Source organism: Aphelocoma coerulescens, chromosome 2 (assembly GCF_041296385.1).
Source record: "Aphelocoma coerulescens isolate FSJ_1873_10779 chromosome 2, UR_Acoe_1.0, whole genome shotgun sequence".
Classification (NCBI taxonomy): domain Eukaryota; kingdom Metazoa; phylum Chordata; class Aves; order Passeriformes; family Corvidae; genus Aphelocoma; species Aphelocoma coerulescens.
Window position 1 is genome coordinate 167,258,546 of NC_091015.1, and position 16,789 is coordinate 167,275,334.

A 16,789-nucleotide genomic window follows, 5' to 3' on the forward strand; every position below is an offset into this window, starting at 1 on the left:
CGGGTTTCTAATGGCTTTTCCGCACCATTCCCGCCGTTCCCGGCGCTCCGGCCCTTCTTCCATAACACCCCATCCATCCCCCTTGTCCCAGGGCTGGGATAGTGAGGCTGGAATAGCCTCCGGAGGCTGGAAAAGCCCCTTCTGTTTATTTACAGGAGCTCTCCTGCTCCTGCCAGAGCCAACGTGCTGCGGTTGGGCTTCTGTAGGGAATTGTGCCACCGGCCACGCGTCAGCCGGGGCGAAGCTCAGCGGGGCTGTGGGGTGGTGCTGGGGGCCATCCGATCCCTGCCACCTGTTGGGGTGGCTAATTATACCCCCCTGGGACCCCCGCCAGCCCACAGGTTGGGCCATAAAAAGGGAAAAAAGTCTGGCCCCTTCCACCAGAGAGATGAGAAAACCCCACAGAATCCCTAAAAAGCCACAGGGAGAAATCTCACCCCACTCCAGCTCCACCAGGTGCTGACGAGGATGCCAACATCCCATGGGTATGTCCCAATGCAGGACTCCCCGCTGTGCGGTTCCCCCCACAGCCTGTCCAGCAACGGTGCCCGGGGTTGGGATGGTGCCCAGCTGGCAGATCCCGTGTCCAGGACTCCTCCCTGGCTGCCAAGGCAGCTTTGGGTGAAATTCCAGGTGCTGTCAAGGATCAACAAGGCCTTAAATGGTCCAACGGGGCCCAATGTGCTCCAAGAGTGAGACAGGGATGAGGAAGTTTGCAGGGCCCAGCCTTCTTTAGCACGGAGCTGGCAAAGGAGGAGGCAACAACTGGTGGAAAGTCCTGGCTCAGTCTTGGGAATGATTTAATGAACATTTTCCATGAACAAGCTTGGCAGGAGGGGATGGAGGGTGGGAGGAAGGTGCAGCTAGGTCACTGGGCCAACCAACAACCACCCACTGACTGTATGGGGTGGGGAGGAGAGATCCCATCCAGCCTGGCATTCCTGGCTCCTGGGCAGCAGTTTGCCCAGGTTGAACTTCTCAAGTATCTCCAGGCTTAATCTCACCCCCCGCTCCTTTCCCAGCGCTGGGGGACAGCAGGTGACACGGGCTGGACTTTGATGATCCTTGTGGGTCCCTTCCAACTCAGAATACTCTGTGATTCTGTGAAGAGATGACCAAGTGCTGGAGCATCTTCCCATCTCCTTGAGATCCACGTCCATCCCTCTGTCCATCATGATCCCACCAACCAGACCTTCAGGGGAAGAGGAGCATTAAAATCCCCAAAACTTAACTGCCTCAACTCCAGTGTCTTCTACTTTTTAAAGGCCTCTTGAGCAGCCACGCAGCTTTTGCCAAAGCTATTCCAGGTATTCCCGTGGCCAAGCAGTGGGATAAACGGACTGGATGGATGTCAGGCTGTTTTAATGTCCTTCTAAGTGGCTGTTGGGAAGTGATGGCTGGAGGTGCTGGAGCTGTTTTGACGACACTCCGAAGTGACAGACAGTAAATGGCTTTTTTCCGATGGCTTTTTTATAATTGGGTGCAGATGGAAAAAGCCTTAAAAAGAAAAAAATCCCAGCTCCCTGTCATTAAAACCGGGAGGACAATACATCCGAACATCATCCACACTGGGAATAATGACGGAGAAATTTAACCGATGTGGTTACCTGAAGGAATTTGCTCCAAAACAGGTTTCTGCCCTCAAAAGAGTTTGCCCAGCTAAATGCCTGCAGGGAAGGAATGACTCCTGATGGTCATCTCCAAATGATCAGAGGGATTTGGGATCTAAAAGCTCTCTGGGATGTACCTCAAATCCATAAACACTCTCCTTTGATATTTTCAGGAAATAAAACAACATTTGAGCTAAAATACCTCTGGAGCTGGAGCAAGACCGGGATGATGTTTTGAAAATCATTGGGAAAATCCTATTTAAGAGGCAGCAAAGCAGCTGGAAGGGAATCCCTGCTCATGGCAGGGGGTTGGAACTGGTCTTTAAGGTCTCTTCCAACCCAAACCAGTCTGCAATCTCAGGATTCTACGGAACAATGGCACCACTCACTTGGTGTCATCTGCAAACTTGCCAAGGGGGCACCCAATCCCATTATGTCATTAATGAAGGCATTAATTAGCACTGGTCCCTGTACAGACCCTTGAGGGACACCACTTGTCACGGGTTTCCACTGGGTATCGAGTCACTGGCTGTAACTCTTCGGACATCCAGAAGGTGAATTCTGAACCCGGCATTCATCCCTCTGTGGCAATGCCTACGGAATTCAACCACGGCCTGCAGTGCTTTGAGGAACCCCGTTTCCATCAGGGACCCCCACAATCCCATCCATCCCACTCCAGTGCTTTGAGGAACCCCCTTTCCATCAGGGACCCCCACAATCCCATCCATCCCACTCCAGTGCTTTGATGAACCCTGTTTCCATCAGGGACCCCCACAATCCCATCCATCCCACTCCAGTGCTTTGATGAACCCTGTTTCCATCAGGGACCCCCACAATCCCATCCATCCCACTCCAGTGCTTTGAGGAACCCCGTTTCTATCGGGGACCCCCACAATCCCATCCATCCCACTCCAGTGCTTTGAGGAACCCCCTTTCCATCAGGGACCCCCACAATCCCATCCATCCCACTCCAGTGCTTTGAGAAACCCCGTTTCCACCAGGGACCCCCACAATCCCATCCACCCCACTCCAAAGCCACGACGGAGACACTTTCACACAGGCTTGTCATCGATGGTAATTCCCAACCCCAAATCATCACTGCGGGGTGTGGAGCAAGGCAGACACCCACTGGACATTCCCAACAGTGTCACCTCCATCAGGGATGATGGGGCTCCACCACATGCCTGGTTCCAGGTGGCTCAGGGAAGGAGTCCAATGGGATCCTGGGGTGCATTAGGAAGAGCAAGTTGAGGGAGGTGATCCTGCCCCTCTCCTCAGCACAGATGAGGCACATCCGGAGTGCTCTGTCCAGAGCTGGAGACACGGAACTCCTGGAGCAGGTCCAGAGGAGGACAATGAGGATGATGAAGGGACTGGAGCATCTCCCTTACAAGGAAAGGCTGAGGGAGCTGGGGCTGTTCAGCCTCAAGAGGAGACACAGCTGAGAGGGGACTTCATCCCTGTCTGTCCCTGCCTGCAGGGAGGGCTCAGAGCAGCGACCAGGCTCTGCTCCGTGGGGCCCAGCAATGGCACAAGAGGAACGGGCAGGAACTGATCCCAGGGAATTCTACCTGGACATGAGGAAGAACTTCTTCCCTGTGCAGTGACCAAGCCCTGAACAGAGACCAGAGAGGACGTGGAGTCTCCCTTGCTGGAGATAATCCAGAACCACCTGGACACAATCCCGTGCCACGTGCTCTGGGATGGCCCTGCTGGAGCAAGGAGGTTGGACCAGATGATTCCATTGTGGTCCCTTCCAACCTGACTCATTCTGTGATCCTGGGAATCACCCGCTGCTCACAGGATGTGGGGATTTTCCGACAGAGAACAGATCAAATCAAAGGGAGATTCCAGACAGGAAGCAAAGACCAAATCTGCTGGGTTTTGTGTTCATCTCTACAGAAGTTCAGGCTGAAATCAGGAACTCTCCGCCTCATCACTACATTCCCACTTTAGAGCTGTGATTCTGTGGCTGCTTTTCTCCCAAACTTCCCAATTTTCACGTTTTGTGCCCCACTTCCTTCTACAAAGATATTAAAGTGTAAGAAAGAGAAAATCACAGCCTGGGATTTATCTTGGTGCTGTTATCAACAATCCCAGGCTATTAAGCAGTTCCAGTTCATCCTGATAAGCCCCATCTTTAACGTAAGGATAGGAATTCTGTTGGAGATGCTACAGTTAAATTAAAGGAACAATAAGAACCCTCATTATCCCATTACAAACTACGAGATACAACTGGAAACCCACAAGATTTCCATAGAGATACAAGGATAGGATTGGCCATGGAAGAATCCTGATTGGTTTTAAACCTCTTCTGAAGGCTACAAAGTGCTTCCAATGGGAAGATCCCATCGCCACGACTGGGATTTATCATTTCTTAGCAGCAGCATTCCTTGCCCAGAGGACGTGGACAAGGACTCAACATTCCCAGCAAAGCAATGGGATGAAGGTGGAGAGATTTCAGCTGGCTCAAATCCATCCTGGACACTACTGATGACCTTAAAAACAGCCCCATCACCAATCCTACAGACTTCTTATTTTAAATAAAAATTTCACTTACTCATCAGTTTGGTGACTGAGGATTTCTACGAAACATTATGGGAAAAAAAAATCCCAAATCAAGCTCCCAGAAAACATCTGTCCAAACATCAGAGCCAAAATTAAGGATAAATGAAATGAAGTTGCTTTTGTAGTTGATTTTCATACAGCTGCAGTGGACTATAAACCAGCTATCAAAGGCAGAGCTCTCCATCAGCTATTTCCAAATTATTATAGAATCAGGGAATTGTTTAGGTCGGAAAATCCCATTCCCCCAGCACTGCCAAGGCCACCACTAAGTCATGTCCCCAAGAGCCACATCCACAGGGATGTTCAACCCTTCCAGGAATGAGTATTCCACAACTTCCTGGGTCAACCTGTGCCAGGGCTGGACAACCTTTAGTTCAAGAGTTCCTCAAGGAAAAGCCAAGTTGGTTGGGAGTCAACCTGGGATCAAAGGAGGGGGGGACAAAAGACCCAGAAACACCAAGATCTGATGGCTGTGAGGAAAGAAAAATGCTGGTTGAAGCAGAAAAACCAGCTGAGAACAGAAAGCGTGAACAGTGTTGAGCTTCACCTTTCCATGATAAAAGTTTAAGGAAAACAAGGATCCCAGGCTGCTGCTCTCCATCAGTGGATAATTAAGGGAAAACCCCCCAGACATTTAATATTTACTGTTGTCACATAGATCATGTGGCTTTTTCTAAAGAAACGTGGCAAATTGAATGTATCAGACACACAAAGTAAGTTTCTGGTGGGAAATTGTTGAACTTCTACCCAAAAAGGAAAAAATAACCAACCAAACACACAAAAAACCACACAAGAACGAGGTTTCAGCTGAGAAAAATCCCCACATTTCAATTTTCTACAGCAAAATCAAGCAGCTGCCACTGCAAAAAAACCACCAAGCTCCACCTGGGGGAGGAAAATTATTCTTCCCAAGGAAGCAGCATTTCCTCAGGCAGGGCTGGCCCTGCCCCGTCCCATATTTTTTTACATGGATAAGGAGGAAATCAGAGCTTTGGTGAAAGCTGTTTGTCCAACAAAAAGATGGAATTTAGGAATAAGATGAGCTGGGATGAGCGGTCCCAGCACAGCTCAGCCCTCCTGCCATGGCAGATCCCCTGGTCAAGCTTCACCATCACAAGGCTGGTCATGCCAGTCGGGATTCCAGAGGGATGGGAACAGATTCCCCTCTTATCCATGATTTATTCCAGCACATCTCCCTGTGCCTTTCCAGGGAAGCCTCGTTGTTTAATCTCACTGTGTCTTACTGTTTAACAGTTCCCACGAGGGAACAATTTACCCACAGGCTCCAAGGCAGCCGATGGAAACAATCCGGAGAGAAGGATTTAATGTGGCTCTGGTGCTAATGGACACGGAGCGGGGAAGATTATTTAATACAAAACAATTTTCCAGATGCAGCAATGGAATCATTGAGTGGTTTGGGTTGGAAGGGACCTCAATGATCACATTCCAACCCCCTGCCACAGGCAGGGACACCTTCCACTATCCCAGGTTGCTCCAAGCCCTACCCAACCTGGCATTGGACACTTCCAGGGATGTGGCAACCACAGCTTCTCTGGGCACCCTGTGCCAGGGCCTCAGCACCCTCACAGGGAGGAATTTCTTCCCAATATCCCATCTTAATCTACCCTCCTTCATCTTTTGTGCCTGTAAAGCAAATCCCAAGGCAGCTTTGGGACTGCTTATGGATGTGATGCAAGCGCTTGTCATAATTCCCAGTTCCAGGCTCTTGGCCACACAGAGATCCTAGCCCATGGTTTGCCACCAAATTTGGTTTAGGTAGAAAGGTCCTTAAACCCATCCTGTTCCAACCCTCTGCCATGGGCAGCGACCCCTTCCACTATCCCATGTTGCTCCAAGCCACATCCAACCTGGCCTTGAATACTTCCAGGGATGGGGCATCCAAAATGTCTCCATCCAATGTCTCGTCCTGTTTGTCCCTTGCTCTGGGGTCACCCCACCACAGGCAGCTTCACCCACTGGTGCTGCCTCATCCCTTACATGCACCAGCCTCATCCCATCCTCTCCGAGAGAGCTCCTGCTCCAAGCCCCTGCACGAGGCCCCATATGGGAGGAGGGATGAGGAACCAGAGAGGAGCTTTGACCGTAGAGCAGCTCATTAAAACATGTCCGGAAAACCCTGGGGAGAACCCGCAAGAGGCCCCATTTCTCCCTCTCTTCCCACTTCTCTCTTGGGGCTTCCTCCAGTGCAGGTGGCCAGGCCAGAGGGACCAGCCCCTCCCAGCACGACCAGGTCAGGATGCCAGGCAAGGGCAGGGAGCTCCAGGAAAACTGGGACAGAGATCTCCAAGGTGGGAATCGCTCCCTGGCTTTACGGGACACGTATGACATGTTCAGGGATGATCCCTTTAGGAAGCACACATGGGGGAGAAACTTCCCAACCCATGACCAAGAAACCTGTAGGAATGCTGGAAATCAAGGTCCTTGCTCTGCCACCAGCTCCCTTTTGGAAACAGAATCCCAGAATCATTTAGGTTGGAAAAGACCTCCAAGATCATCAGGTCCAACACTGACAAATTATTTAATATTTGGGGTAACATCCCCTTAATGAAGGACGTGGTCATGGTCTCGTACAGGAGCTGTCCCCAGTCCCCAAGGGTGAATTTAGACCCTCTACAGTCCACATTCCTGAAAAAAGGACTTGGGAATGCAAAATTAAAGCTTTCTCACTTAATTCTAAGTCCTTGATAAGCCGGAACAGGTCGGTCCTGGAATCATTTGTAGAAGAGCATTTGGAATTACAGCACATGGAATGGGTCAAAGGTGGACTTGTCCTGAGAATTCTGCAGCACATCCTAGGAAGCACTTGAGAGACAACACTGCCAACGACACGTCATAAATTATGGATAATAATGGACATTTTTGATGGAGGTCTGCTGAAAATCACGGACTGTGTTTCTCTGCGAGAGCACAAAGAGGAAAACACGACTGGGAGAAGAGCCCAGTGTGCCAAATATCAGCATAAAACAACCTAAATTCCTAATTATGGACCATCCCTGTTGGAGTTTATCCACCCAGGATGCTCCACCGGAGTCGTACACCTTCGCATTCTGTGCTCTTCGCACTTCAAACCAACATTCCTCGGACAGGGAAAGGCAGAACGAGGGAAGATTTACTCCCATCCTAAATAATTCACAAGAAAAGGGACTGCGCATCTTTAACAAGCCATCGTTTTATGAAGCAAGGTTAACATTTTTCCTTGATTCAGTGGAATATTATAAACTCTCCGGGGTCCATTTGAGGACTTTCTACTTGGAGCAAAGGCACGGACTCAGCACTTTTTATATTATTTAGAGAATAAAATTAACCCTTAATGGCCCAAGCTGGAATTTCTCCTCCCCAGTTAAATATGGCCCGCTCAGCAATTTCTCCCCATATATAATTACAGGCTGCTATCCATCATCTGGAGGAGAATGCTTTCCCGACATTCCAAAAGTGACGCCGTAAGCACTTTTCCTAATAGAATAAATATTCTAAATATCTCTTTTATATTTTCATTTAAATTGGAATATTTTAAAAATAATTGTCGGGACCCTGCCTGCGTGGTTGGCGCTGTGCTGGAGGGAGGTGGCAGGATGCCTGTGTTTTCCTTCTGAGGGAATGTTTATCCTGCATCAAGTCCCCCTCCACGCGCTGCCACAAAAAGTAATTAGGCCCAGACTAATTTATTGGAGCTTCTCATCACTGCTGCTGATGTCCTGCTTTCCTTAAAACTCTTCCTTTTGGCTTTTTTCCCTGGTTTCTGCTCTTTGGTGGTTTCTCCTCGGGAAAGGATGGGGAAAACACCAGACAGGGTTTAGTGGAGCTTGACAGTACTGAGTTAAAAGCTGGGCTCAATGACCTTAGAGGTCTTTTCCAGCCTAAATGATTCTAGGATTCCATCCAGTGTTGTGTTTGGATTCTGGGACAGGCTGGTGACCACGCTGGTGGGATCTGAGCACCTACGGCTTCTCTTGATGGGTTTTACCTCTGACAGCAAGCGCTACCGGGATGGAGAGAAGGAGGAGAAGAGCCCTCTGGGGCATCCACAACTCCTCTGGACAACCTGTGCCAGGGTCTCACCACCCTCCCAGGGAAGAATTCCTTCCCAATATCCCATCCATCCCTGCCCTCTGGCAGTGGGAAGCCATTCCCCCTTGTCCTGGCACTCCAGGTCCTTGTCCCAAGTCCCTCTCCAGCTCTCCTGGAGTCCCTTTAGGCACTGGAAGGGGCTCCAGAAGCTCTCCCTGGATCCTTCTCCAGGCTGGACATTCCCAGCTCTCCCAGCCTGGCTCCATGCCTGAGGGGCTCCAGCCCTCAGAGCATCTCCATGGACTCCTCTGGACCTGCTCCAACAGCTCCATGTCCTTCTGCTGTTGGACCCCAGAGCTGGAGGCAGCTCTGCAGGTGGGGTCTCACCTGAGTGGGGCAGGGAGGCAGAATTCCCCCTTTCCTGCTGGTCACAATTGTCCAAGGATGAGCAGAAATCCCACACCATAACCCATTTGGAAAACAGCAAAGAGGAGTCAGGACAGTCACGTGGATTCCCAAGGGAACAAGGATTCCCAAGGCATGGCCAACCCTCTCCCTTAGCCATGACACAAAAAAGTGAGATCCTGTGTCTTTCAAATTCCTTTGGAACAGCAAATGGCAGCTGGCTCTAAGCCCTGCTCCAGGAAAGCTGCTCCCACAAGCTCCACGTTGCATCGGATATGAAAAGCTCATGCATGAGGTTGCAACTCTCCCCAGGGTGCACAGGAAGTCCATGGAGGATCCACGGATCCAAACCACCCCCAGGACCTGGAGGGGGCTCCATGAATCCCCCACGCATAGCTGGATGCTCAGCTGGCTGAGCGAGGCTGGTCTTGCTCCTAAAACTAAACCATAGGATTTAAGGCTCACGTTGTAACCTGCCACAGAGCCAGTGCAGAAAACAAGCATTAATACCTATGGATTTTCTAGGTGAAACAGGGAATCCTAAACATTTTCCTTCATTTTTCATCTATTTAAGTGAGGGGTTTTCAGGGCAGGTGCTTCCAGCTCGGACACTGATAACACGGACACCCCATGGAAGCTCTTCCCAGGGAAACGCCAGCACACTGATGAGCTGATTTCTTTCCCTTTTTTCCCAATCAAAACCACTTTGCCAAAACCTTTTGGAAAAGCACAGGACTGCAGTTCATCGCATCCAGGTGCTGAGCAGCTTCCAGCTCTTCCCTGTGGTGCCATAGCTTGTGCAGGAAGCTGCTCATGGCTTCAGCTTTGGCCCCCGAGATCTGGGATAAATCCCTCTTTACCTTTTCTCCCATGGGACAATATCCTTTGAGGAAATCCTGGCACACTTCTGCCTTCCTGGACACATAGACGTGGCTGTAGGGGCAGTTGCTGTTGCTGCAGATCCCCTTCAAGTAGTAAGAACACACCGGCATCTGCAAGAGGAGGAGAAATCCGTCAGCATTCCCTAAACCCGTGACTCGGAATCATTGCAACCCCCAGACCTGAAATAAAAGCGTGACAAGTGTAAAATAAATAGAAATCTTTTGCCAGCCACTGATCCCAGAGGTATTTTTAGCTCTTCCATTGGTTTCCTGCAAGGCAGCTCCCTGGTATTACGTGTTCCTCGTGTTTGGATACGCAGGCAGCAAAGGCGCTTCCCTCAGCATCCTTCAGGATGCTGGAGAGAGGGTGAAAAGCTGGAATCTGCCACGAGGAAGAAAATTCCCTCTGGACAGCATAGGGAAGGGCTGGGGGAATGTCACAAACTCCGGGAACACCCTTCCCAAGGGATGATGCAGCAGTGGAGATGGGAACAGCAGCGCAGGGATCACACCCAGCCCGGCTGCAACATCCCACAGGGAATTCTGGCCATCACAAAGGCCAAAACGGCATCCTGGGGGTGCTTCCCATTTTGCTCTTCTGTGGAAACGGAGCTGGCTGGAAGGGGGGGTGGATAAAGGCCCAAAAGGTGGTTCCTAGAAAGGGGGGATAAAAGCACCTCCGCAAGGATTTTGGGGGGATGTATCATTCTAAGGCATTATCCTGGAATTCCCCAGGGCTGTGATGCCTGTCCCTGTGCACTGGGGAAGGGATGCTCTGGGAGGGAGGGGAAGGAGGAGGAGAGCCCAGGCTCCTGCCACGAGCATTGGAGAAGGAGAGCAGCGGGATACACGGAGAAGATCCCTGATGCCGCGCTCCCGCATTCCCGAGCTTCCGCAGCGCGACAGCCGACGGGGAAAACCGACGGAGCAAGGATTCTCCTCATCGTCCTCAAAGCACAAACTTCACCTTCTGCCAGCTGTTATCATTAAAAACAAATTACCAGCCTGCTGCCATATTTCAGCATCCTTAACTCACCGGCTACCTCCGGCAGCTTCCCGCTTCCCGCCCCAACCAGGCAGCTGCCGCCGGGAACGTGAGCTTCCCGAAGGTCTGGCTCCTCCTGCTCCTACATCCCGAATTTCCTCACTGCTCGGCGTGGTATTGATCCCTCCATTCACCAGTAGCATCCTGGTCCCACCAGTTCAAGCATCCCCCAACCAATATTTACGATCCTGCAATAACCACGGCCGGGGCTATCTGGAAAAATCCCTTATCCCTGAAGGACACATTAAGGGTTGAACTAAATTGCCTCGCTGGAGGCCGAGAGGAAAGAAAACAAAGGGTGCTTTAAAAGAGGAGAGTTTATTTTTAATTGTCTTTTAACTGCAGACATTAACATAAAGGACAGGGCTCTGGGGCGATCTTTGGCGGTGCTGGTGGTGTGACCGTAAACGATTCCCTTAATGTAGTTTTTGATATAGAGCCCAAATTAGCTCTAATAAAAAGGGATAATAAAGGCAGCTCTCTGACAAAAATAAACTCCTCCTCGCTGTCAAGACCGAGCCATTATCAAGAGGAAGCAGCGCTCTCATTTCAATTAACCTTGTTTGCACCCCAGCACGTCCACACAAATAACAATAACATTAATTCAAGGCACTGGGGCGCTGCGGCCGCCTTCGACAGCTTTGACTCTCTACAAGCTCTGGAGACAGCAGCTAAATGAACCCGAAACTCCACGTGAGCCTCCAAATTGCTCACAACTGAGTTTTGAAGCTCTATTAGGGAGAAAAATGCTGATTCTTTCCGAGTTCCTCAAGGGGAAAAGCTGTTGGAACAGCAGCGGGCGGCTGCTCGAGTCCCAGCCTCTGGCAACCTTCGCTTCCTTACGATTTCCTGGTTTCTCCCCATAGCTGGGATGTGTCAGTGGCTCTGGTCCATTGTGGAAAAATTCCCTGTGTGTCACTTCAGTGGATGCTTCTCACCAAAGGCTCTGCCTGAGTCTTCTGTGGAGGAAAATCCCTCAAGTGGTGAAGCCCTGGCACAGGTTGCCCAGAGAAGCTGTGGCTGCACCATCCTTGGAAGTGTCCAAGGCCAGGCTGGACGGGGCTTGGAGCAACCTGGGATAGTGGAAGGTGTCCCTGCCCGTGGCAGAAGAAGAAAAGCCTTCCCTCTTCTCCAGGCTCTTTTTTCCATCACCAGAGGGTGATGGAAACCACTGGAGTTTAGATCTGCAAAGCTCCGTGACCATCTGGAGCTGTCCTCCATCCTGGAGACCATTCCCTTCTTGGAGCAGGATGGGGAAAAGCTCCCTGCTGCTGCAACAGCTGAATCCATGTGATTTCCCATAGAAAACAGGGATTTTCCCTATAGAAAATAGTGACTATTTCCATTTTTCAGTGGGAAAACTGAGGCATGGCAGTGCACCAAGGTTGAGGAATGGTTTTGTCCTGAAACCAAGAGCCAAACCCTGCGAGCCCTTGATCCCTCACCTCCTGGATTGGATACCCCATCCCAGTAAAATCCCACTGAGGTGAAATACACAACAACCTGAAGCTCCTCTGATGAGGAGGTTTTGGGGTGTCCCTCTCCAATAACCACAAAGTGAAATTGAGGGGACCAACAAAATCAGGAATTCCCAAACCACCACATCATCCCACATGGAAAAAAACCAGGAATCGCATTAAAACCTCAACTCAAACAGCCAAAAACCAACCCCACACAATCCCTTACCTGAGGAAAAGGTGGGATTTGCTCCAAAAACTCCACAAGCAGGAGGAAAACTGCTTCCTTCCTCTGCTGAGAGCCTTCACCTGCTTTTCCCAGCCCTGATAAATGAGGGAGAAGCCACCTTTGCCAAGAATCACCTGGGTTAATGGGAAGCTCCAGGACTTGGAAAGCAAAGTTGCCTCTCGCTTTGGGAAGCAGCATTCCTGTGGCAATAAATCACCCTGGAACAAGTTTGAACTCCATGGAGGAGGTTGTTTCTCTTCCAGCCCTAGCTGATGACAAGGTGGCAAACAGGGAGACCTTTGAACCCCTATCAGGGTGGTTAATCCTGTGAAAAATAATCCCCCTTCCCAACGGAGCATGGCAGGAAAAACGTGCTCCGAAAGCTTTTCAGAGCTGGCACTGCCTGCTTTGATTTTGGTTTGTTAATTAATGATTCATCTTGAGTTTAGGCGATGCTTCGTTAGCTCAGGATAAAGGTGAGATGGGCTGAGGTCACTACGTCCCATGGGATTCCATCCCAGGGATTCTGTCTCCAAAAGGCAATTGGCAAACAGCTCCTTGACGTGGTCGCTCCTTTTTAACTCACTTTTATTACCACAATATCGCCGTTATTCTTCTCTAAGTGGTGAGGTGCAGTTAAAGGTTGAGTTTTCCATCATCCTCAATTTATCCATCCAAAATGGAGCCCAGAAGCCAAATTTTGAGGTCCTCCTTGAGGGACCAAGACACACCAGCGTTCCTGGAGGGAAAACTGAGGCCACATCTCCACCAGGAATTTAAACATGCTGAGGAATATTCCTGGGTACAGAGACCACAAATTCATCCACATCCAACCATCACATCCTTCGGTGGATAAACCACCAACTGCAACAGCTCCTTGGGCATGTCCAATTCCCAAGTTTCATCCAGGTTTTTGCCCTGGGACCATAAATGGCTTTGCCACCTTCTGAAATTCCATTTAATTTGGAGTTTATGGTTCCGTGGATGGATTTCAATTCTTCGGCACAGAGGCACGGGCAGAGGGTTGCGCATCGTTTACTTGGATGACAAGAAGTTGTTGGCCTCACTAATTACAATAATTTCGGATAAACCAACAGCCAATCCCACTGAAAAGCTTCCTTCATTCTTGGCTTCTTTATTTCTGAAGTCTGACTCTGTTACAGGATGAAAAAAAAATCCCCAAACTGTCCTTTTTTCCATCTATCAACCCTCATCCCCATTCCTGCTCTGGCACGCCACAAGCCAGGGAATGCAGCTGTCCCCGTCCCTGTTTTATGTACTCGTGATTAAATGACTCTGAAGAGAAATCCATGTAAAAAACATCTGGTGCTCCGTGTCTCACTCAGAGCGACTTCCCGGGTAACTTATGAGCTCCCCACAGACAAGGAACGTGCCTCAGGCACCTCAGCTTCCATGCTGGAGTCTCCAAAGCTACATCCAAGTGGAGATCCCAGCCACTGAGCACAGGCTGAGGTGCTAAATCATCACTGATAAACCCAAGATAAAAATCCCGGATTATTTTTTTTCCCACCTTGTGTAATAAAACCACGGAGCTCCAAATACATCAGCAAGGTGGAAAACAATGAACTCCAGAGTTCTGCCACAGTTTGAACCTGATTTTGCTGCTTGGATTTTTAGAAATTAAGTTTTATTAATTTATACCTCCAAGTTCTGTTTGTTAAAACATCCTCTGACCCCAGCACAGAGGGATTTCCAGGGAAATGTGACCTTATGGAAGTAGGGAAGGATTAGACGCAACTTAATGGATTTGATGATCTTGGAGGTCTTTTTTAGACCTCTAAGACCTCACAGGTCCTTTCTAGACCTCAACCATAGGGTGGTGAGGCCCTGGCACAGAGAAGCTGTGGATGACCCATCCCTGGAAATATTCAAGGCCAGGTTGGATGGGGCTTGGAGCAACCTGGGACAGCAGAAGGTGGCCCTGCCCATGTCAGAAGGGTTGGAATGAGATGATCCTGAAGGTCCCATCCATCCCAAACCATTCCATGGTTCTGTCATGATTCAGAAGCCTGAACAGATCAGCAAGGAAACTCCAAACTCAGCTGGAAGCACTCAGTGAGGAAGAACCTTCCTCCAACCACCCCCTTGCACACAGAACCACATTCCCGTTGGGAAGTCATACAGACCTTGTCCTTGGACACCTTGTGGGAAAACGGACAGGTCCCATCCGTCTTCTTGCACGTGCCACGGAGAAACCTGGAGGTAAAGCAGATGGAGAGGGTTGAACAAGAGTTGGGTCACAAAATGCATGGTTTTGTACAAAACCACAGAATTGTTGCTGAGCTTGTCCACAAAACCCATTTCACACCATAAAAAACTACAGATCCCTCTCGCTGGAAGAGCAACTGATGATTCCTGATGGATTCTATTCTTTCATCATATTTGGCTGCTCATTAGTAGGTACAGCAAGGCTTGGATCCCAAAATTCAGACATGATGCTCCCAGAAGGAGAAAGGTCGTTCCTAAAGCCCTGATTACTTCAAGTTGCCCAGAAAGGTTGTGGATGCCCCATCCTTGGAAGTGTTCAAGGCCAGGTTGGACAGGGTTTGGAGCAACCAGGGATAGTGGAAGGTGCCCCTGCTCATGGCAAGGGGGGTGGATTGGATGATCTTGAAGGTCCCTTCCAGTCCAAACCATTCCAGGATTCTATGATCCCATTCTATGAGATGCTGGATGAAGTTCCGGGTGTGAGTGACCAATGACCAGGAGGAGCAAAAACAGGCCCAGAACAGGAACCAGGATCTCAAAGCACATGAGGATGTTTGGAGTCAGAGTTTTCCTAGGAGTGACCACAGTGAGAGCAGATAGATAAACAAAACTAAAAAATTATAAGAGAATGCTAAAGAATGGGATTGGAGATCAAGGAACTGGGATAAGGAGACAAAAAACTGGGAAAAATCACTGTTGTCCTCCAACAACACGGATCCACGGAAATGAGACAGGATGGAGACCCAAAAGACTTCAAGGAGCACAATTCCTGAAGTAGGCAAGGAGTTATGGGATTTGTTATGGGAGAATGAGTGAGAAGGAGTAAAATCAGTTAAAAAAACAATAAATCACCTTCCCCTCCTCTATCCATCCCCATCGAGCTTTGAGCAACTTCCAAGTGATTCCAGCACAGCAGAAATTTTATGGAGAAATTACTCCAGGAGTTCATCAGTGGAGTTGGCTTTTCTGCACTTTTTAAATGACTCATAATAGAGTTTAATCAACTCTTGGGCATGTCTAATGAGATGCCAAGATGGATCAGTTCTCCTGGAATAAATCACCGAGTCTCGGAGCTGCACGACGTCACAGGCTGAGGGATTCAAACCTGTTGTAGGGATTTGAGCAGATCTGAGGAATGCTCCTGAAGGAATAACCCAGAGTATGGTCAGGGCAAGGGCTCAAGTCATCCAGAAAACAAGGTTCCAAAGGGACCTTAGAGCCCCTTCCAGTGCCTAAAGGGGCTCCAAGAGAACTGGAGATGGACTTGGGACAAGGGATGGAGTGACAGGACAAGGAGGAATGGCTTCCCACTGCCAGAGGGCAGGGATAGATGGGATATTGGGAAGATACTTTTTCCCTGTGAGGGTGGTGAGGCCCTGGAATAGAATTCCCAGAGAAGCTGTGGCTGCCCCTGGATCCCTAAAAGTGTTCCAGGCCAGGCTGAGTGAGGCTTGGAGCAACCTGGGATAGTGGAAGGTGTCCCTGCCCATGGCAGAGGGTTGGAATTCAATGATCTTTTGACGTCCTTTCCAACCAAAAACAATTCCCTGCTTCTGTGGCCTCTTCTTGTCCTCGTCCTTCCAACCCAGCAGTGCAGAACCTACACCTAACCCAAAACTCCCATCCTTGTTATCCTACATCTCTGTCATCAGTTTGTTTCCCTTTGGAATATCCCACGAGGAAGCACCAAAGCCACCCAACGTCCCAGTTTACCGCGACGCCGTGTCCATCCCTACCTGGTGCAGACAGCCACTTTCTCTGGATCGTGGATGTAGGGGCAGTTCTCGCCTCGATTGCACTTCCCAAAGCGGTTGTAGTACATACAGTATTCCTTCTTTTTTTTCTTCTGCTTGGCTTGACGGATGATGGCCAAGCTCCTCTGCACAGCACGGCTGAAGGAGAAAGAGGGACACGGTCAGGGAAAACTTCCAGCTCCAACATCACGATGACGTGGAGAAGACACCTCAACAACACCTGAAACGACGGAGGAGCCCCACTTTGGAGAGTGAAATATTCAGGAAGTTCAAGCCCTTAAGTATTTTCAAATTTTGGCCAATTTTACCCCAAATCATTAAAAATCTGCAAGATAACACCACAGTCACCAGTGAGATCCCTTCCCATCCCCATAACTCTGATTCTCTGCTCAGATTTTATGAGCGTGGAGAGAGTTTCCCACACTTTATGGGAATACGGTGAGGAAGGAAACATCCCCTCCTTGTGCAGCACAGGATACCAAGGCTGAATGACTTGGAGGGCTCTTCAGCACGTGTCCCACCAGCTGGGCCTGATGCTATTCATGGCCTTCAAGTGGGCACCTGCTCATGAACTTCAAAGAA

The 16,789-nt window shown here is 49.6% G+C and overlaps 1 protein-coding gene across 1 annotated transcript in view; it reads right to left on the bottom strand.

The window, feature by feature from the left end:
• The window catches only part of ZC3H3 (zinc finger CCCH-type containing 3), a 132,232-nt gene that overhangs the window by 15,335 nt on the left and 100,108 nt on the right, over positions 1-16,789 (bottom strand). Inside the window, exons 7-9 of the mRNA XM_069005590.1 lie at positions 16,190-16,345; positions 14,372-14,441; positions 9,473-9,604 (exon numbers count right to left, since the gene is read on the bottom strand). Coding sequence (XP_068861691.1) covers positions 9,473-9,604; positions 14,372-14,441; positions 16,190-16,345 — 358 coding nt within the window. The remainder of the gene's footprint in view (positions 1-9,472; positions 9,605-14,371; positions 14,442-16,189; positions 16,346-16,789) is intronic.